Here is a 23,951-nt window from a genome sequence, read left to right on the forward strand (position 1 = left end):
CTCCCACTCCCCCTGCTTGTGTTCCCTCTCTCGCTGGCTGTCTCTATCTCTATCGAATAAATAAATAAAATATTTAAAAAAATAAATAAATAAAAATAAAAATAAAAAATAGCAACATGTTCAAAAAGTTTGTGTGGCAAACAATACCACCAAAAAACTGAAAGACAACCTACAAATAGAAGATACATGCAAATCAGAAATAAACGTCTACTATCCAGAACATACAAAAAATGACAATAATTTCAAGTAAAGTAAATAATGAGCAAAGATCATTTCTTCAAATATTTTTCAAAGAAAGCCTACAAATACAATAAGCACGAGAAGATATTAAACATCATTAGCCATCAGGAAAACTGCGAATACGACCTTCAACCTGCCAGAATGGCTCTAATTTAAAAAGACATAATAATTGGTACAGCCATGGGCCCCTGGGTAGATCAGTCAGTTAAGGATCTGCCTTCCACTCAGGTCACAATTTCAGGGTCCTGGGATCAAGCTCTGTGTCAGGCTCTCTGCTCCGCAGGGAGTCTGCTTCTCCTTCTCCCTCTGCCCCTGCTCATGAGCTCGCTCGCTCTCTTTCTCTCTCTCTCAAATAAATAAAATCTTTAAAAAAAAAAACAACTAATAATGGTACAGCCACCATGGAAAACAGTATGGAGGTTCCTCAAAAAATCAGAAAAAATGATATACCATTTGATCCAATGATTCCACCACTAGGTATTTACCCAAAGAAAACAAAAACACTAATTTGGAAAAGATAGATGCATCCCTACATTTATTGCAGTATTATTTACAATAGCTAAAACATAAAAGCAACCCAAATGTCTGCTGATAGATGAATGGATAAAGAAGATGTGACATACACACACGCACAGGAGTATTACTCACCCGTAAAAAAAAGGGATAAGATCTTGCCATTTACAACAACATGAATGGACCTAAAGGGCATTATGCTAACTGAAATAAGTCAAACAGAGAAAGACCAATGCCATGTGATTACTTACTATGTAATCTAAAAAACGAATAAACAAAAAAGCAAAATCGTACCTATAAATACACAGAACAAAGTGAGAGTTACTAGAGGGGAGGAAGATGGGGGAATGGGAAAAATGGGTGAAGGGAAGCAAAAGATACAGACCTCCCTGTTATGGAATGAGTAAGTCACAGGAATAAGTGACATTATGGCATGAATAAATCACGGGAATAAAAGATACAGCACAGGTAACAGTCAATAGTATTGTAATAGCACTGTATGGTGACAAATGGTAGGTAGCTACTACACTTATGGTAAGCACAGCATAAGCTAAAAACTTGTTGAATCACTAGGTTATACAACTGCAAACTAATGTAACATTGTATGCCAACTATACTCAAATTAAAAAATAAGACATAGGGGCGCCCGCGTGGCACAGCGGTTAAGCGTCTGCCTTCGGCTCAGGGCATGACCCCGGCATTATGGGATGGAGCCCCACATCAGGCTCCTCCGCTATGAGCCTGCTTCTTCCTCTCCCACTCCCCCTGCTTGTGTTCCCTCTCTCGCTGGCTGTCTCTATCTCTGTCGAATAAATAAATAAAATCTTCAAAAAAAAAAAAGACATAATAACTGTTGGCAAGATTATGGAAAAACTGAAACCCTCATAGGCTTTGCTGATGGGAATGTAAAATGGTACAGCCATGCTGGAAAGTTTGGCAGTTCCTCAAAAAATGAAATGTAGTTACTATACAACCCAGAAATTCCACTCCTAGATATATATATATATACACACACACACAAAAGATGAAAACATATGTTCATGCAAAAACTTGTTAAAAAAAATGTTCGTAACAGCATTAGTCATAAAAGTCAAAAAAGAGAAAAAATTCAAATATCCATCAACTGATGAACAGGTAAATAAAATGTGGTATAGGCATAAAGTGGAATATTATTCAAGCCTAAAAAGAATGTACTGACACACTGGAGCTATGTATGAACTCTGAAAACTTTGTCCTAATTGAAAAAACTTTTGCCAGCCACAAAAGACCACATATTCATTCCATGATCCCATTTATATAAAACGTCCAGAATAGGCAAATCTGTAGAGACAGAAAGTAGATCAGTGGTTGCCTGGGGGACAGTACTGTGGGTAAATAGGGAATGACCACTAATGGGTACAGGGTTTCTTAAGGGGGTAATAAAAATGCTCTAAAATTGACTGTGGTTGCACAACTCTGGGACTATACTAAATACAGCTGAACTGTATACTTCCAATGTGTGAATTATACGCTTTGTGAATTATTATCTCAATAAAGCCTTTATATATTTTTAAAGAGCGGCTATATTAGTATCAGATCAAACAGATTTCAGAACAAAAAACAAAACATTATCTCTAAGATACGTTTTTAAATGAAAAAATTAAATGTTACCATTTACACAAAATAATTATTTTTATTCATACTTACAGAGGGTCAGGTCTCATTATTCATAGTACTTATGCTCCATAACGTTGCAAAAAAAAGATGAATTACTGAAGACTGAATCATCACTAGGGGACATATAGGGTGAGATTCCTGCAAGCCTCTGATCACAAGATTTTTATCAACCAATTAATATACAAGCTTGTTTTACGTGTACTTCTGTTTAAACACATATATATATCCTTGGTTCATTAACACTGAATTCAGCTAACAGCAGTAAAACTCCAATCACAATACAGAAGGCTTATATCTAAGATGTATTTTCTCCATAAAGTACCCATAGACTTCCTGTGGAACACAGGCACACCAAAGTATTTCAGCTTTATACTTGGGGGTCATTTTAAACAGTGAAATCACTAAAAAAAAAGCACTAAAATGAGAAAAACAGCACAAAATAGACCACAAGAAGAATACTGGTTTCCAATATGAGAGCTGAAAGGCCAGAGCATCACCTTGTTCTACCTCAGTTGCGGTAAAATATATAGAGAATTTGCCATTTTAACCATTTTCATGTATCCAGTTCTATAGCATTGATTACATTCACAATGCTGTGCAACTATCACCACCAAAATGTTTTCCAAAGTGGCAGCACCATTTTACATTCACACCAGCAATGTACAAGGGTTCAAATTTCTCCAAACCCTTGCCAATACTTCCTCAATTATTAGAGCCATTATTGTAGATGTAAAGTGGTATTTGGTGGTTTTGATTTACATCTCTAATGAGCAATGATCTTGAGCATCTTTTCATTTGCTTATTGGCCACATGTATAGCTTCTCTGGAGAACTCTCTGTTAGGATCTTTGGGTCATTATTCAATTGGAGTCTTTGTCTTTATTATTAGGTTGTAAGCATTCTTTGTAGATTCTAGGTATTATACTCTTTTCTGATATATGACCAACAAATACTTTCTCCCATTTATAGATTATTTTTTCACCTTCTTGAAAATGTCCTCTGATGTACAAAATTTTAATTCTGATGAAGTACAACTGATCAAATTTTTTTGTTGCTCATGCTTTTAGTAGCATATCTAAAAACCTGCCAAATCCAAAGTCATGAAGATTTACTCCTATGTTTTCCTTTAAGAGTTTTATGGGTTTAGCTTTTATATTTAAGTTTTTGATTCATTTGGAGTTAATTTTTTTATATGGTGTGAGGGAGGAGTCAAACTTCATTCTTTTGCATGTGGAAAACCCACTGTCCCAACACCATTTATTAAAAAAACTCCTTTTCTCCACTGAATGGATCTGGCAAACTTGTCAAAAATCATTTGAGTAGGGGTGCCTGGGTGGCTCAGTCAGTTAAGCATCTGCCTTCTGCTCAGGTCATGATCCCACGGTCCTGGGATGGAGTCCTGCTTCAGGCTCCTTGCTCAGCAGGGAGCCTGCTTCTCCCTCTCCCTCTGCTGCTCCCCCCTTCTTGTACTCTCTTGCTTTCTCTGTCAAATAGATAAATAAAATCTTTTTTAAAAATCATTTGGATATACTGGAAGAAAAAAATAAACTATTAACACATGTTATATGCTGGAGGAGATAGGAACTGAAAGAGAAGAGTGGGAGGGAGACTTTTCACTATTTAATTTTGTATACTTTAACTTGTGAGCCTTGTGAAAGTACTACTTATTCAAAAACCAAATTAAATTCCAGTTTTAAAAATACAATTTTTTTTAAAGATTTTATTTATTTATTTGACAGAGAGCCAGCGAGAGAGGGAACACAAGCAGGGGGAGTGGGAGAGGAAGAAGCAGGCTCCCAGCAGAGGAGCCTAATGTGGGGCTCGATCCCACAACACCGGGATCACGCCCTGAGCCGAAGGCAGATGTCCAACGACTGAGCCACCCAGGCGCCCCTAAAAATACAATTATTTGGCAAGCCACAGAATAGGATGTATATCTGACAAAGGACTCATGCTTAGAATATATAAAGAATTCTACAAAAGCATTGGGGAAAAGGCAGATAACCCACAGGACAAAAACACAGGTACAACCTGAACAGGCACATCATAATAAAAGATAGCAAAAGGCCAATAAACATACAAAAAGACGCTCAATTTTACGGATTATGAGGGAAATGCAAATTAAACTACAATGTTAATACCACTACACACCCATAAGAATGGCTAAAATGTCAAAGACAGGCAATACCAGGAATTATTAGTAAGGGTATATAGCAATGAAAATCTCAAAAACTGCTGGTAGAAGTGTAAATTGATAAATCACTTCAGAAAACTATTTGACAATATCTAGTAAAGCTGAACTTATGTGCAACCTATGACTTGGCATGTCCACTCTAACATACATAACCAAGAGAAATATACGCATATGTTCAAGAGATATGTTAAAGGGGTGCCTGTGTGACTTGGTTAAGCATCAGACTCGGTTTCGGCTCAGGTCATGATCTCAGGGTTGTGGGATTGAGCACCACCTCGGGCTCAGCACTTAGTGCAGAGTCTGCTAAGATTCTTTCCCTCACCTCTCCCTCTGCTCCTCCCCACCCCTGTGCACACACTTCTCAAATAAATAAAATCTTAAAAAAAAATCTTTTTAAGAGAGATGTTAAAGTAGAGCTTCATGAACCCATTCATAGTAGTTAAAAACTAGGGGCACCTGGGTGGCTCAGTCAGTTAAGTGTCTGCCTTCAGCTTAGGTCATGATCCTGAGGTCCTGGGATCAAGCCCCACATCAGGCTCCCTGCTCAGCAGGGAGTCTGCTCCTCCTTCTGCCCCCCCACCTGCCCCCTCCCCACCACTCATGCTCTCTCTCAAAGAATTAAAATCTTTTAAAAAATAGTAAAAAACTATAACATATTGTATCTATACTTCAATTTAAAAGAAACTATAAACAACTCAAATGTCCATCAACATTTGAATGGGCAAATAAATTTTAGTATATTCATATCATGAATGCCGTGAAGACAATGAATAAAGTACACTGACAAGCAACACAAATAATGTGTTGAGCAAACACATTCAGTCACAAACTGATACATACTGCTTAGTTCCACTTAAATAAAGTTTAAAAATAGGCAAAATTAATCTGGTTTTAGAAGGTAGGATCAGGGTCTCTCAGCTGGCTCAGTCAGTACAGCATGTGACTCTTGATCTCATGGTTGTGAGTTCAACACCGACCTTGGAGGTGGAGATTACTTAAAAACAAAATCTTTAAAAAAAAAAAAAAAGGGAATGCAAGATCATAGGTAGTGACTGGAAGGGAATAGAGGGTTTATAAGGTGCTAGCAATGTACTACTTCTCATTCTGGCTGCTGGATTTACACAAGTGTGCTTATTCTATGTGTATTCATTTACTGAATTATATTGAGTTTTATACTTTAGTTTATGAGTATTTCAAAAGAACATTTACTTTAAAAATTACATATACTGTTAAAAATGTATTAGTCTCCCATCACAGAACTACGCTGTGTAAGTAAATCTGTTTACTACCTTGACTATGCTCTCTACTGAAAAGACAAAATCTTCAGAGAATTTTCTTTGGCATCAAATTGACTTTATCCCAAGCTCCTGCAAGGACAAGCAATCTAAGCATGCTGCACCAAGTTTCACGCCACATTAAATGATCCACTGGAATTAACAGTACATCTAACATGCATCAATTGTGCAAATGTAACAAAAATAAACTTCACACACTGTTCAAAACCTGACAATAGATCGGTGAAGAGCTCATGTGTAACACGCTATGACACATCAGAAATCCATCTCATAACTCCATCTTCAACATGTAAAACCTTGAGTGTTTTGGGGGGGTGGGAAGAACCAGTAGGTAAATTTTAGAAGTATATTATAATCTAGTTTGGTACAAAATTAGTAAAATTCTGAAGGTACCTATGTCATAGGTTAAATAGGCTTTGGTGAACTTGCTAATTACAATTTATTCAGCACTTCAATCAACTTACCAAATCTGACTACACAACTCAGAATTTGAAAATTCTCTTCCATTTGTCTCTTGTCTAACTAGATAGTAAAAACAATGTTGATCATTCAAATGATGCTTACTTAACTCATATTAAAAAATTACAACATAAATAAAAGTGACTAAGCAGATTCTAAGTTAGGACAAAAGTAGAAGACTGGCAGCCTATCTGGTATTACTTGGCCACGATAAATTTGTTTTAAATTCAAATTTTATTGTTTTTAGGCTGGCATGCTTTGATACTCCATGTCTTACACTAGTTATCTGCCTGGCCCCCAAAGTTATCTATCTGAGGCTGTGCTACTATCTCCACGTGGGACAGCCACATTTATGTATAATCTTACATCTCTGCCTCAGTAGCCTCATTTGTTTAAAACAAATTTTTTTGAGAATATTACCTGAGGACTTTTATAAGCAAATAAGACAACATGAAGAAGTTTTGTTGTTGTTGTTTTTTTTAAGATTTTATTTGAGGNCAGGCTCCCAGCAGAGGAGCCTAATGTGGGGCTCGATCCCACAACACCGGGATCACGCCCTGAGCCGAAGGCAGATGTCCAACGACTGAGCCACCCAGGCGCCCCTAAAAATACAATTATTTGGCAAGCCACAGAATAGGATGTATATCTGACAAAGGACTCATGCTTAGAATATATAAAGAATTCTACAAAAGCATTGGGGAAAAGGCAGATAACCCACAGGACAAAAACACAGGTACAACCTGAACAGGCACATCATAATAAAAGATAGCAAAAGGCCAATAAACATACAAAAAGACGCTCAATTTTACGGATTATGAGGGAAATGCAAATTAAACTACAATGTTAATACCACTACACACCCATAAGAATGGCTAAAATGTCAAAGACAGGCAATACCAGGAATTATTAGTAAGGGTATATAGCAATGAAAATCTCAAAAACTGCTGGTAGAAGTGTAAATTGATAAATCACTTCAGAAAACTATTTGACAATATCTAGTAAAGCTGAACTTATGTGCAACCTATGACTTGGCATGTCCACTCTAACATACATAACCAAGAGAAATATACGCATATGTTCAAGAGATATGTTAAAGGGGTGCCTGTGTGACTTGGTTAAGCATCAGACTCGGTTTCGGCTCAGGTCATGATCTCAGGGTTGTGGGATTGAGCACCACCTCGGGCTCAGCACTTAGTGCAGAGTCTGCTAAGATTCTTTCCCTCACCTCTCCCTCTGCTCCTCCCCACCCCTGTGCACACACTTCTCAAATAAATAAAATCTTAAAAAAAAATCTTTTTAAGAGAGATGTTAAAGTAGAGCTTCATGAACCCATTCATAGTAGTTAAAAACTAGGGGCACCTGGGTGGCTCAGTCAGTTAAGTGTCTGCCTTCAGCTTAGGTCATGATCCTGAGGTCCTGGGATCAAGCCCCACATCAGGCTCCCTGCTCAGCAGGGAGTCTGCTCCTCCTTCTGCCCCCCCACCTGCCCCCTCCCCACCACTCATGCTCTCTCTCAAAGAATTAAAATCTTTTAAAAAATAGTAAAAAACTATAACATATTGTATCTATACTTCAATTTAAAAGAAACTATAAACAACTCAAATGTCCATCAACATTTGAATGGGCAAATAAATTTTAGTATATTCATATCATGAATGCCGTGAAGACAATGAATAAAGTACACTGACAAGCAACACAAATAATGTGTTGAGCAAACACATTCAGTCACAAACTGATACATACTGCTTAGTTCCACTTAAATAAAGTTTAAAAATAGGCAAAATTAATCTGGTTTTAGAAGGTAGGATCAGGGTCTCTCAGCTGGCTCAGTCAGTACAGCATGTGACTCTTGATCTCATGGTTGTGAGTTCAACACCGACCTTGGAGGTGGAGATTACTTAAAAACAAAATCTTTAAAAAAAAAAAAAAAAGGGAATGCAAGATCATAGGTAGTGACTGGAAGGGAATAGAGGGTTTATAAGGTGCTAGCAATGTACTACTTCTCATTCTGGCTGCTGGATTTACACAAGTGTGCTTATTCTATGTGTATTCATTTACTGAATTATATTGAGTTTTATACTTTAGTTTATGAGTATTTCAAAAGAACATTTACTTTAAAAATTACATATACTGTTAAAAATATATTAGTCTCCCATCACAGAACTACGCTGTGTAAGTAAATCTGTTTACTACCTTGACTATGCTCTCTACTGAAAAGACAAAATCTTCAGAGAATTTTCTTTGGCATCAAATTGACTTTATCCCAAGCTCCTGCAAGGACAAGCAATCTAAGCATGCTGCACCAAGTTTCACGCCACATTAAATGATCCACTGGAATTAACAGTACATCTAACATGCATCAATTGTGCAAATGTAACAAAAATAAACTTCACACACTGTTCAAAACCTGACAATAGATCGGTGAAGAGCTCATGTGTAACACGCTATGACACATCAGAAATCCATCTCATAACTCCATCTTCAACATGTAAAACCTTGAGTGTTTTGGGGGGGTGGGAAGAACCAGTAGGTAAATTTTAGAAGTATATTATAATCTAGTTTGGTACAAAATTAGTAAAATTCTGAAGGTACCTATGTCATAGGTTAAATAGGCTTTGGTGAACTTGCTAATTACAATTTATTCAGCACTTCAATCAACTTACCAAATCTGACTACACAACTCAGAATTTGAAAATTCTCTTCCATTTGTCTCTTGTCTAACTAGATAGTAAAAACAATGTTGATCATTCAAATGATGCTTACTTAACTCATATTAAAAAATTACAACATAAATAAAAGTGACTAAGCAGATTCTAAGTTAGGACAAAAGTAGAAGACTGGCAGCCTATCTGGTATTACTTGGCCACGATAAATTTGTTTTAAATTCAAATTTTATTGTTTTTAGGCTGGCATGCTTTGATACTCCATGTCTTACACTAGTTATCTGCCTGGCCCCCAAAGTTATCTATCTGAGGCTGTGCTACTATCTCCACGTGGGACAGCCACATTTATGTATAATCTTACATCTCTGCCTCAGTAGCCTCATTTGTTTAAAACAAATTTTTTTGAGAATATTACCTGAGGACTTTTATAAGCAAATAAGACAACATGAAGAAGTTTTGTTGTTGTTGTTTTTTTTAAGATTTTATTTGAGGGAGGGGGGAGAGTACGCAAATGCAACCAAGGGGAGGAGCAGAGGGAGAGGGACAAGCAGACTCCACATGGAGCTAGAAGCCCAATTCTGGGCTCAAACTCACAACCCTGAGACCATGACCTGAGAGATCATGACCTGAGACAAAATCAAGAGTAGGATGCTGAACCAAGCCACCGAAGCGACCCTAACAAAAAGTTTTAACTTGAAAGTGACATTATTTTATAGATAAGGAACATGAAGTCTAGTCAGATTCAAATAAACTTGTTCATACATAATTCTCTCCTGCCATCAAGGTTCATTTCATGTATCTGTTTTATATACCTCACAACACAAGGTGATGCTTAACAGAAAACAGAATTTCATATCTGAAGAGGACAGCTAAAATGCTCTCTTCTAATCATTACTGCCAACTCTTCAGACTCACTCTGGGCTCATAAACATAGTAACAGGGTGAAATGATTCTAAGTTCCCTACCCTCATGTCTGCTCTATTTCCAATGGAAGCCTGGTAGAGATGACCTGAGTGACATTAGTTTTTTGCATAAGTATTTATGTGAAGATTAGCTTTTAAGTCATCCCTCCATGACTGGAAAAGAAATCTGCATATATTTGGATATTAGCATTCTATCAATAAACCCAAATGGGATAATAGGTCAGACTGCAGACTGGTCCAAAATTCTTATTCTGGCAGTTATTTGTGATGTTAGAAGAAGAAAGCTGGAAATTCTCATTCTTCCAAATCCATCGTAGACACCAGGTCAAGCTGTACATACCACGCTCCTTCAAACTCAATGCCTAATACTTCCCAAATTCAAATGTGGAACGTGAAATCAGAAGGCATAGTAAAAATGTTCAGTTTTGCAGGCAAAGAGAACAGTATCAGGGATACTAAGTGCATACATATGTAACAAAAGAAAGTAAATTTCCACAATTTTTATTCACAAAATTCAAAATATAATAAAAATAAGGAAATTTAATAAACTTAGCATTATTTAGTAAACAGTAAAGAAACCTGAGTAAAGTTTTTTGAAATACAAGTCTAAAGAATTAACAAAATTCTTTCTGGAAGTTAGCATTTTGCCTAACTGGGAGGATTTAATTAACTTGCCCTAAGTAAAGGGGTTTCCTTGCCTGGCTAACCAATAAATACTCACAAACCTACCCTAGTTTCATATTTTTATTTTTAAGAAATTCTGCCATGATAAAATATTCCATTTTAAATTTTCTCCTTTCCCCATCCATTGCTTTCCTGTGAGTTGGGAATGTCATGGCAAGCAAGTACTTAGTCTGCTTTTGTCCACATATGTACTCTTTTAGTTGAGCTACAGTAAAAATGTATAATAAGCACTTTGCCATCTAATTGGAAACGAAATAACCCACACTCTACTGTGTCTTCGAAGTGTGACATTTGAAATCCACTTTTCTCATTTGAAATGATACGTACGCGCTGGTAATGAAAGGTTTTTTTTGTAAATGTCATGAGACAGCCACACATGTGCCTAACAAGTTGTAACTGCATCACTACAATTTGTAGTGCACCAAACAGAAGCACAAAGCAATGAGTCCACAAAGTCTTTGTCACAACTAGTAATTTGCCACTGTAGCATGAAGGCAGTCAGCAAATACATAAACAAATGGACATAGCTATGTTACAAAAATTTTATTTATAAACACAAATTCAAACTTCATAGAACTTTCACATATCACAAAACATTCTCTTGATTTTTTTTCAGCCATTTAAAAATGTAAAAATCATTCTTAGCTCATCAGTCATATAAAACCAGGCAGCAGGCTAGATTTGGCCCATCAGCCATAGTTTGCCAACCCTTGGTCTAAAGTGAAGTCCAAAAATTAACAAGCACAGAAACCTCAATCAGAATTGTAGTGCTTCACTCAAGCAGGAAGAGAACCAAGGATTATTTACTGTTTGAAGAAGCATCCAAGACAAAAAGATCAAAATATCAAGGAAAAGTTAGAAAATAAAGTCAAGGAAGTCTTTCAGAACATCAGTTGAAGAAGAAAACAGAGAGAAAAGAAAACCTAAGGAAAAAGATAGGAGAAGCATCTGGGTGGCTCAGTCGGTTGGGTGTCTGCCTTCAGCTCAGCTCACGGTCCCAGTATCCTGGGACTGAGTCCTGCATCGGGCTCCTTGCTCAGCAGGGAGCCTGCTTCTCCTTCTGCCTGCCTCTCTCTCTTTCTGACAAATAAGTAAACAAAATCTTTAATTTAAAAAAAAAAAAAAAAAAGGAAGAAGATAGGAGAGAGTGTGACTCCTCAGGGGCTAACATCCAAACAGTAACAGTTCCAGAAAGGGTAGAGGGAAAGGAAAAGGAGGGATCCTTATAAAAAAAAATTTAAAGTTTAAAATTTTGTTACTATAAAGATTACAAAACTAATAGAAAAGGCACAGTAAACTTTTAAAAAACAATGAAAGAGGGGGAAAAATCAACAGAGGCACACCACTATATTTAAGAACAAGGACAAGGATATTAAAAAGGTTCTAGAGGGGTGCCGTTGATGGAGCATGTAACTCTTCATCTAGGGGTCATGAGTTCAGGCCCCATATTGGGTATAGAGATTACTTAAAAATAAAAAATTTCTGTTTAAATCTTAAAAAGTTCCAGGAAGAGGTAAATAAAACAAACAAAACCCAACTGGGGTCATACAAAGAAGCAAAATCAGACCAGTATCAGTAACACTGATTTCTTTAAGACACTGGAAAAGAGGTATCTTAAAAGTTCTAAGAAAAAAGTTTTTAACCTAAAATTCCATATCCAATAAAGCTACCATTTAAGTAGAAGAATAAAATAAAGAGAACACTGGGGTGCCTGGGAGGCTCAACGGTTAAGCATCTGCCTTCGGCTCAGGTCATGATCCCAGAGTCCTGGGATTGAGTCCCGCACTGGGCTCCCTGCTCAGTGGGGAGGTCTGCGTCTCCCTCTCCCTCTGCCTGCTGCTCCCCCTGCTTGTGCCCACCCTCACTCTCGCTCTCTCATAAATAAATAAATAAAATCTTTAAAAAATTAAATGAAATAAAATAAAGTAAAATAAAATAAAATAAATCTGACCGATAACCTAGAAATAAAATTGTCTGTCACTGCCTGGGTTCAAAGTAAGGAAAATTTTCTCCTGAGAATTTCCAAATACAGGTAAGTCTATAAAGTACACCCTAAATCAACATCTGGCAGTTCTAAGAAATGCCAAACTAAAAATTAACTTCAGTGATTTTGCATTGGTGGCACCTCACAGTAGCAAAGGCAAAATACTCTTTGGAGGCTGGTTCCCACAAACCAAGTCTGGCAAGTTTCATACATAAAGCCCTGGTGAACACGCTCACAATCCCAAACTATAAAATACTGGTAGACAACACCTACTATAACAAGAGTAGGAAGAAGCAAGTAGTAGTAAAATAAGACCACAAGAACTTCACATAATGGAATTATCAAATATAAATATGAAATCAGAATATTTTTGGTATTTTAAAAATAAAAAGTAAAATGAAAAAAACAACAAAGCAAACACAATTAAATGTAATTTAAGGGAAACCATTTACAGTAAAATTATATAAAGTATACAGGAATAACTCAGAGAAGATGAGAGAAACCCCTCCAGGAAAAAAAAAAAACTATATAATATTCCAAAATACAGAAGATTATAGCTAATGAAAAGGCATACAATGTTTATGAATGGGCAGACACCATATTATAAAGATAGCATTTTCTCCCTAACTAACCTACAGATGGTCCCTGACTTACAATGGTTCAACTTACTATTTTTCAACATTCAATGGTGTGAAAGTGATACACATTCAGGAAATGCCATACTTTGAATTCTGAATTTTGATCTTTTCCCAGGCGGTTGATAAGCAGTACCTATTCTCATGACGCTGGGGGCAGCAGCGAGCCACAACTTCCCATTAGCCACATGATTATGAGAGTAACCAACCAATACACTTAAAATCATTCTACACCCAGGGCACCTGGGTGGCTCATTTGGTTAAGCATCTGCCTTTGGCTCAGGTCATGATCCCAGGGTCCTGGGATTGAGCCCCCCAGTCAGGCTCTCAGCTCAGCCTGGAGCCTGCTTCTCCCTCTCCCTCTGCCTGCCACTCCTCCTGCTTGGGCTCTCTCTCTAATAAAATATTTTTTAAAAAATCATTCTCTACCCATATAACCATTCTGATTTTTCACTTTCGGCACAGCATTCAATAAATTACAGGATCTATTCAACACTTTACTATAAACTAGGTTTTGCGTTAGATGATTTTGCCCAACTAAAGACTAACGGAAGTGTTGTGAGCACATTTAAGGTAGACTAGGCTAAGCTGTAACGTACAGTAAGTTAGGTGTACTAATACATTTTCAACTTAGGATATATTCAATTTACAATGGGTTAAACAAGATGTAATCCCATCACAGATCAAGATCTGTATATCCAAAGGAATTTCAACCAAAATCCTGACAAGTTTTTTTTTAAGTTTTTATTTATTTATTTGTCAGAGAGAGTGAGAGAGAGAGAGAGAGCGCGTGCACAAGCAGGGGGAATGGCAGGCAGAGGGAGAAGCAGGCTCCCTGCAGGGAGCCTGATGCGGAACTCGATTCCAGAACCCAGGGATCATGACCTGAGCCAAAGGCAGATGCTTAACCGACTGAGCCACCCAGGCATCCCAAAAATGCTAACAAATTTTTTAAATGAACTTTCACATGATTCTAAAATGTGTAAGAGCAGGGCACTTGGATGGCTCAGTCATCCCACTCTTGGATTCGGCTCAGGTCATGATCTTGCAGTCACAAGATCCAGCCCCACGTCGGGCTCTGCGTTCAGCAGAGTCTGTTTCAGATTCCTACTCCCCCTCCCTCCTCCTCTGCCCTTCCCTGCTTGCTCTGTGTCTCTCTCTCTAAAAATAAATAATTTTTTTAAACGTGTGAGAGCAAAACATCAACATCAGTAAAGATCATCTTGAAGATGAACAAGGTGTATGTGGAAGAGAGTGAAATCACCTAAATGAATAACAAAGTTTATTGCTTATTATAAAGCCATAGTAAAAGGGAAAAAATAGAGGAAAAAAAAGTCAAGTGTATTAGTTATTTATTGCTGCATAACAAATTACCCTCAAACTTAGTGGCTTAAAACAATCTCGCAGTTTCTTTGAGTCAGGAATATGGGAGTGACTTGGCAAGTAGTTCTGGCTGAGTGCCTCTAAAAAGGCTGCAGTAATATGTGAGCCAAAACTGCAGTCATCTGAAAACCTGACCATGCTAGAGAATCCACCTCCAAAGTAGCTCACTCACATGACTGGCGAGTTGGTGCTGGATGTTGGCAGAAGGCCTCCGTTCCTCTCCACTTGGGCCTCTTTATGGGACTGCTACAGTGGCAATTGTTTTCATCTAGAACAAGGGGTCCAAAGAGTAAGGAAAAAGCTATGTGCCTTTAATAACCTAGCTTCAGAAGTCACTTTCAATTCTCCTGTATTCTCTTGGTCACCCAGACCAGTTCCAAGTCACTGTAGGTAGAGCCAGGAGAGAGGAATACTGGGGCCATCTTGGAGGCTGGCTACCACACCAAGCCCTAATAGGTTTAGAAAAAAATCTTCAACTTACATAACCAACAAAGGATCAATATGCAGAACTTATCAAAATCCTTGTAAATCAAAATGTTTTTAAATGTGAGCAAGCTAAAGAAAAACAGAAGGCACAAAAATAATTCATAAAAGCAGCAACATAAATTGCATATAATAAGCATTCAAAAAGTTAATATTCATTAGTACCACATAATTCCTGCTATTTACCTATGACTAAGGCACAGGCTTTAAATATTCTTCTAAAAATGATACATTTAATGTTCATTCAATCTATGGGGTTTTTTTCTCCACTTCCCTTTGGAACCAATGTCTATTCTAGAAGCTGGCTAGGGACAGAGGTTCAGTTTGTGGCCACAGAAGAGACATGGGTTAATGTATCCAACACTATGGGCCCAAACTCTGAACCTGGCCTTAGGAAAGTAAAGCGATAGATCTCAGACAACCAGTCATGAATATGAAAAAATAAAATCAGCAGACTTACAGTGAGCTATTTATTCAACTTCATATTTTTTTCAGTATAAACATATGAATTTGCCACCTTCCACTACTCTAAGATCTGACATTCTTCCCAAAAACTACATTATCATTTTCTTATTGTCTTTTTTTGGTCTCAGGATCCACCTTACACTATTAAATTACTGAGAACCTCATAGAGCTTTTGTTCAGATGGGTTTTATCCATCAATATGTACAATATTAGAAATAAAAATTGAGGGGCGCCTGGGTGGCGCAGTCGTTGGGCGTCTGCCTTTGGCTCAGGGCGTGATCCTGGCGTTATGGGATCGAGCCCCACATCAGGCACCTCCACTGGGAGCCTGCTTCTTCCTCTCCCACTCCCCCTGCTTGTGTCCCTCTCTCGCTGGCTGTCTCTATCTCTGTCAAATAAATAAATAAAATCTTTTTAATAAATAAATAAATAAATAAAATTGAGAATTTTAAGATATTAATATTGTAATAGTTGATAATTCACTTTCTTTTATTAAAATTAAATGGTCTATTAGTTCATTTAAAAATATGGGGCGCCTGGGTGGCACAGCGGTTAAGCGTCTGCCTTCGGCTCAGGGCGTGATCCCGGCGTTATGGGATCGAGCCCCACATCAGGCTCTTCCTCTATGAGCCTGCTTCTTCCTTTCCCACTCCCCCTGCTTGTGTCCCCTCTCTCGCTGGCTGTCTCTATCTCTGTCAAATAAAGAAATTTTAAAAAATCTTTAAAAAATAAAAAAATAAAAAAAATAAAAATAAAAATAAAATCACTGCATGTTTAAACAACATTTTTATGAGAAATAACTATATTTTCCAAAACAAAAAGCTTTTAGTTAAGGGTGGCATTGTTTTTACATTTTTTAAATCTCTTCAATGTCTGGTTTAATTAATACATTCAGATCACTGATTATATATGCTTTTGCATTTAATCTGTTGTGACAGATTGTTTTGTTGAAGAATATGAGAGAACAGCTATGTATTTTAAAAAACGGAGTACTATTTTAATAGCCTTTCAAACAACAGTGCGGATATTCTTTGATTATAATACAAAAATATAAAGAATCGGGGCACCTGGCTAGCTCAGTTGGCAAAGCATGCGATTCTTCTTTTTTTTTTTTTAAGATTTTATTTATTTATTTGACAGGGAGAGAGAGAGCACGCAGGGGGAGCAGCAGGCAGAGGGATAGAGAGAAGCAGGCCCCCACGGAGCATGGAGCCTGATGGAGGGCTTGATCCCAGGACCCTGAGATCATGAACTGAGCCAAAGGCAGACGCTTAACCAACTGAGCCACAGAGGCGCCCAGAGAATGCGATTCTTAATCTCAGTGTCTTGAGCCTGAGGTCATGTTGGGCATGGAGACTACTTACAATTTTTTAAATGTGTATATATGTGTGTGTGTGTGTTATAAATATATGTATATGTGTAAGTATGTATATGTGTGTGTAATATGTGTGTGTAATACGTGTGTGTGTGTGTGTGTATATAAATAAAGTTTGTGGTTTTTTTTGAGAGAGAGAGAGAGAGAGAGTGTGTGTTTGCATAAGCAGAAGGGCGGGGAGGGGTGGGGAGGGGCAGAGGGAAAGAGAGACTCTTAAGTAGGCTCCACACACAGCCAGACATGGGGCTTGATTTCACAACCCTGAGATCATGACCTGAGCCAAAACCGAGAGTTGGATGCTTAATTGACTGAGCCACTAGGAGCCCCTAAAGTGTATTTACTTCTTAAATGTCAGTAGCAATGTGGAATTTCAAACCATATTAATTTTTACTACTCCCTTATATTAAAATCTACTGGTCTGTTTTACACTTTGAATCTTTCTCCTATGCGTGATTTTGTAACATAATGCATTGCATTGGTCAATTGGTCATTCGGAAATTATTGGTTCACTATGTAGATCTTCCAAATGTTGACATTTCATTGCACACTATCAAAAAAAATTTGAGGGCGCGTGGGTGGCTCAGTGGATTAAGCATCTGCCTTTGACTCAGGTCTTGATCCCAGGGTCCTGGGATCCAGCCCCACATCAGGCTCCCTGCTCAGCAGGGAGCCTGCTTCGCCCTCTCCTGTTCCTCCTGTGTGTGTGCTCACTCGCTCTGTCAAATAAATAAATAAAATCTTTTTAAAATTTTGATACTTTATGATACACTACCAATCTCATCAGAAAAGTCTTCAAATATTAAGAAGCTATCAAACTCAAGGTTGCATATACAAGTTTTTTCCAAAATTCTAATTTTCATTTAAAAGCTCAATTTTTATCATTGGCAACATGTCAGTTGTTTCCTTGAATTGACAGGCTCAATTCATTCATTTTTGAGAAAATGGCTGCCAAACACACGTCTGAAAACCACAGTTTGTCAATCATTGTTCCAAGTAAAAGTTATTTTCCACGAAAATAAAGAAGCTAGTTCAGCCTGGAATTCAAACAACTGTACAAGTACTCTCCTTCTTATACTTGAGCCTGCAGCAGAAGTATTTTATGCACATTTCCCATTTCATTACACAGAATTATTAAAAATCAAGATTCAATAAAATAATGTCCTAATGCTTTATCAAAAACAAAATGAAACAAGCAGATTTTTTGTTTTTGTGTTTGTTTTTACTCCAAGTGTATGGTGGTAAAGATACAATGACTTTTACTATGGTTTGGAGGCACTATCTTAATCCCTGCTAAGGTGCCAGCAGTTTTACACATCACTGCTTTTGCATTACTAATATAAACATCAAAACAGTGAATAAGCAAATCATGAATAAGTATTATTATGAAAACAGTTTTAACTTTGCCAGTGTCTGAAGACATATCAGAGTAATCCCTCCAAGGTTCTAAGAACCAACTTTGAGAATCACTACTTTAAGGTATTCTCATTTAGTGTCTGCTAAGAATATAGATAAGGAAATAAAAAGCAGTTAAATTCTTCTAAAATTTTTGATGTACAGATAGTAGACCTTGTAAAGACTTAGGTCTTACACCATTAGTCTACAAGTTTTCACTTGTAAATTTTAAGTAGCTGGAAAGATTGGAATGCAAATGACTTTGTCAGGTGTGCTATACATCACTAGATGTCAGAAAAGCTACCTTCCTTCCTCTTCTTTCTGCTTACTGAATGGAGGCAGTCATAAAGACAATGCGGAACAACTGGAAAACAACAGAAATAATAGTTTTGGGCGTCTTACCATGTGCCAAGCACTATATGAAGCACTTTACAATGTTTTAACTCACTGAATCCTCACAATAACACTATGAAGTAAGTGTAATTATTACCCTCAACTTACAGATGTTAAGTAACTTATTCATAGACATTAAAGTAGTAAATGGTGGAGCTCAAAAATGAATTCAGGTACTCTGAGTCTTGAATTGTGTGCACTTAACCAACCACAGAAAAGTATTTGAGTTTTCCTTGACATATCTTTAATGACTGCTTGCTAATGACTGTATTATCATTCAAAAACTCAAGCTTGTTTATGTAAATAGGTCATTAGAGAAAGTAGGGCCTAAAAAAATCCCAAATAGATAAGCGACAGAACCAGCAAACTGCCATATAGTATATATATTTAGCCTGGGGCAAGAATTTCCAAGGGCTCAAACAGAAGACTCCCGAGAGTGGCTCACCGAGAGTGGCTCACTGTGCTCAGTGATAAAACACAGAACTACTGTGAGAAGGTGCTCTTCACACTACACCCAGAAATATCCCCTCCCACTTACCCCATTTATGGTTGCCATTTCAGACTTTTCACAATAAGTTGAAGATTCAGAAAATGAATAATTTTTCCATGTTGATTCTTCCATCATGTCCCACAAATAAGAATATTAAAATTATGTAGATATAAAAAGTTGGCATGAAAGACAACACGGTCATAGAATTTTACAGGATAGGAACTTATAGTGTTCATACCGCAGAAGACCTGAAGAGGCTCCTGAGTGCTTTACCTAAGGTTACACAGCCAATTAACAGCAGAACACAATGCAAGTTACTCTCAATCCAGTTCTTCATGCATATCACCATGGTGTCTTGATCAAGAGTTCATTTGAAAGTTTGTTCAGATGCATAAATACAAATCTGTATTTTTATTGATACATTACAGATTAATACACACCCACTACTGACAACTTTTTGAATTCAACCTAAAATAGAATTTTTTTAAATAATCACAAAGCACTTTTAAAAGCTTACTGTTGAGATTCAACAAATATTAATTTCATCTATTCTGATTTTCCAAATACTTCGACAGTAAATATATCAGCCTTTCTCGTCAAAATATCTAAATCCATGTTTCTCAAAGTATAGTAGGTACCAGAATCAGAGCCACATGAGGTACTTGTTAAAAACGAGATTCCTAGGGGTGCCTGGGTGGCTCAGTCTGTTAAGCATCTGACTCTTGATTTCAGCTCAGCTCATCTCAGGGTCGTGAGATAGAGTCCTGCATTGGGCATCAGACTCCGCATGGAGTCTGCTTGAGATTCTCTCTCCCCCTCTCCTTCTGCCCCTCCCCCTGCTCTCATGAGCACTCTCTAAAAAAAATGAATAAATAAAATCTTAAAAAAATGAGATTCCTAGAATCATCCCCAAATCAACTGAGTTTCTGAAACTCCCAAAATGGCATTACAAGAAGTTCTCCAGGTGATTCTTATTCATTCAAAAGATACTTATTGAACATTCATTCTACGATATTCTACTAGGAAACAGATAAGTAAACAAAAACAAAACATTTTAGATTTTAGCTGTGCTATGAAGAAAAAAGGATAATAAGTAAGAAAGTGACCTGGAGGACTACTTTAAAAAGAAGAGTCGGGCACACAATTCTTAGGGTGATGAAAATAGTCTGTATGATATTATAACGATAGATTCATGTCATTATACATTTGTCCAAACCCACAAAATGTACAAACACTAAGAGTGAGCACTAATGTAAACTATGGACTTTGGCTGATTATGATAGGTCAATGTAGGTCCATCAACTGTGACAAACGTACTACTCTGGTGGGAAATATTCATAATGGGGGAGGCTGTGCATGTGTAGGGGTTGGGGATAAATGGGAAATCCCTATATCTTCCTCTTAATTTTGCTATAAGCCTAAAACCACTCTAAAATTAAAGCCTTAAAAAAATTTTTTTAAAAGGGAAGTCAAAGAAGGTCTTTCTAAGGAGGCAACATCTGAAGTGAGGAACCCTTCACTAAAGAAAAGTGGTACTTAAACTTAGTGTGCATCAAAATCACCTGGAGGACTTGTTAAAAACAGATGGCTGGCTGGTCAGAAGGTCTGAAGTGGGGCCCAAGAATTTGCATCCCTAACAAGATCGCAGATGATGTGGATGCTGCTGGTCCAGAAACCACACTTGAAGAAACACTGATCTAGAAGGAACACCTAAAGAGTATGAATAACTGGTGTGTTAGAGAACAGAAAAGAGGCCAGTTAGCAGGAAGGGTAATGCACTTGTCATTGTTTCAAAACCACTTAACATGCTGACTTAAGTTACCAGTTACGGCTCCCTAGACCAGAGAAGGAACCAGGGTTCCATAATACCTTATATTCGCAAAGCATTTCAGAGTTTATAAGAGTATTTTCACATTTATTATTTCATTTGACTTGGTGAGATGTAAGTGAAGGACTATTAGCCACATTTTAGAAATAAATTGAGGCGCAGAAACATTACAGGCCTCCTTTACAGAAAACAATTGATGGCAGAACTATGTCCCTTGGCCCCAAACCCAGTGTTCCTTCTAGAACAGCATGCTTGCTTTTTTTAAAGAGCAAAGCAAAAGATACAGGAGTTAATACTAACAAATTATTTTCTAGATTCCCTGTCTAAAAATATGGTGACTTCCAGACTTGTTTTAGTTACTGGTTGGAAACCAACATTACCTTAAAATGACAATATTTGGTCCCATCTACTTATTGCTCCTAGAGCAAAAACAAAGGATGGAGAATGAAGAGGGACTTCACAGACTATTACTCTCTCTCTCTCTGCATAAATATCAGAGAGCCAATTTCATAACCTCAAGTCCCTCAGCCCCATCAGTCAAACACAATTTTCATCCTGTGTTCTCTCTAAATCTCTCACCTAATCCAGGTTCCCACAAGAACACTGAATCCCACACGACTTACTATACTCATGAGGCCATGAGCAGTTAGTTATACACCTATTATCCACCCTCTATACACCCATTATCACTTAGTATCTTCAACATCAATCAAATCCTTATTCTTAAAATAGCACTTTTACCTGTATGTCTCAATAATACTTCAAACCCAAAACATCCATAACTCAAATTATACACACACACACACCTGCTTCTGTTCCTGAATTATTTTATTTGCATTAATATAGCACTGCCACCCACCAAACAAGAAACCTGGAACTCAGCCTAGACACATGTCTCCCCCATACCAATCTTGACACCCCCCAATCTGCATTCCCATGGCTACTTAGAATTAGTTACCAATAATTAAATAGCTGCCATTTCATTAATAAATACCATGTATTAGTCACTTTACACACTTCATTCTATCAATAACCCCATGAGGTAGGTAATTTTGTCCTTGTTTCACAATTGAAAAAACTAAGGCTAAGAAAAATTAATCTGTCCAAATCACAAGTGGGACATAACAAAGTAGACATCCAAACTCAAATGTGTCTCACAAACTCCATACCTTTCCCCCCCATACCAAAATGCTTCCTTCTTTAATACCTGTTATCAGTCATTTATTAATTCCAAATGCTCATTTCTCTATATTACTGTCAAGATTCCCTTCCTCCAGCCCTGCCTCCCCTCACCCTTCAATATGCCTCCAAGTGATCTTTTGGGATCACAAATGTGATCCTTTTATAACCTTGATAAAAAAGCCCTTCGGGGACTCCTTTTAGTCTACACTGTACAAATACACTTTACAGGATGAATCCCAAACCCTTTACAGGTCAGCAATCCCTTAACCGCAGTTCCAAATTTCAAGAGCTTTGAAATTTTAAAGTTTTTCATAAATTTACAACAAAACCCACCCTGAATTGTGGTAAGTTAACCACAATTGTGGGATATCTGTGCGTTTCGCTGCAGAAACATTAATGTGTTTGATAATCACTAGTTAACCTTTAGCTCCAGGGATGTGTAAAGTACCCTGTGCCCTGAAAACTCCCCAATCCAGTGAGCAACTCACCCTCCAAGAAACCTTCTCAAGGGTTTCCTTTTCAAAGAAGTTCCCCTGACCTTCTCTTGATTTGTCACAACCACTGTACCAAGTACCCACCGCCACTGCCGAACGCTGTTTCACCTATATGACTATGAATGAACTCTTCACTCAGTATTTTATTCAATCCTACCACAGTCTGGAACACTGGGGGCTCATTAATGTACAATGAAACCCAGCTGCCCTTGAATCCCAATTCCCTTCAAAGTTCATTTCTCCCTCACCCCTGAACCTTAGGATATTTCAACCTAAACATGCAGGCCCTTCAAAGCTATTTTCGCTTCCAGAGTTCCTCCTTCCCAATGTCATCCTAAAATTACTTTCCACCAGACAGCTCCTCTCAGCCCTAAATTGCTCAATACCCTTTATCCTCCTCATTTTAGTCCCTAGCCCTTCTTTTCCCTAGCCTCGAACAGGTCAAGTCCTTCCCTCCAAGCCAATTCGTCCTCACAGCCCTTACCACTTACCTACTCCCTCCTCAACACCTCTCCGGCTACAGGCCTTTCCTCCCACAACACTCCTCCAAAGCGATTTCCCAGACCCTCTCTCCTCTCTCTGTCCGAGTCCACCAGCTCCCGAACCTGGGCCCGGCCGGAGTCCACGCCTTCCCGGCCCGTATCCGCACAACCCAAACCTCCCTCGCAGCCGGTGTCCCCTCCCCCAGCCTCTCGCCGCCGGCACCCCTCCCTTCACCCTCCCCTTATCTCCGGCGGTCCACCTTCTCTGGAAACTGTCCCGAGGCCGTGTCTTTCACCTCTCAGACCCCTCAGAATCGCGCCGGTCTGAGCAGCCCCGGGCCCGAGCACCTCCGTCCCCAGATCCTCCTCGGCCCCGCAAATCTCCTTCGGCCCAGTCTTCGGGCAGGGCCTCCCGCTCACCTTGCTGGATGTCGCCGTTGCTGCCCCCCGGGATGGGCACGCTGAGCTGGCGCTCCGGCTCGGGCAGGCAGCGCAGGCAGAAGGAGTGAAGGCAGGGCAGCAGCTTGGGCTCCGCCTCACGCCGGCTCTGCAAGCTCTGCTGACACACGGCGCAGGTGTCCAGGAGCGAGGCTGGCGGTCCAGGAGGCGGCCCCGCCGACGGACCCGGAGCGGGAGCCGAGGCTGGAGCTGGGGCCGGCGTCGATACCGCCCCCCCGGGAACTCCAGGGCCCACTGAGGCCGCAGGGGCTGAGGCAGCCGGGGCCGAGCCGGAGGAGGC

The 23,951-nt window shown here is 38.6% G+C and overlaps 1 protein-coding gene across 1 annotated transcript in view; it reads right to left on the reverse strand.

Moving 5' to 3' along the window:
* The window catches only part of TRIM33 (tripartite motif containing 33), a 130,744-nt gene that overhangs the window by 94,260 nt on the left and 12,533 nt on the right, over nucleotides 1–23,951 (reverse strand). Inside the window, 1 exon segment of the mRNA XM_034641744.1 lies at nucleotides 23,633–23,945. Within this exon segment, the coding sequence (XP_034497635.1) occupies nucleotides 23,633–23,945 (313 nt within the window).

Source organism: Ailuropoda melanoleuca, chromosome 2, assembly GCF_002007445.2.
Source record: "Ailuropoda melanoleuca isolate Jingjing chromosome 2, ASM200744v2, whole genome shotgun sequence".
In the NCBI taxonomy this organism is placed as follows: Eukaryota; Metazoa; Chordata; class Mammalia; order Carnivora; family Ursidae; genus Ailuropoda; species Ailuropoda melanoleuca.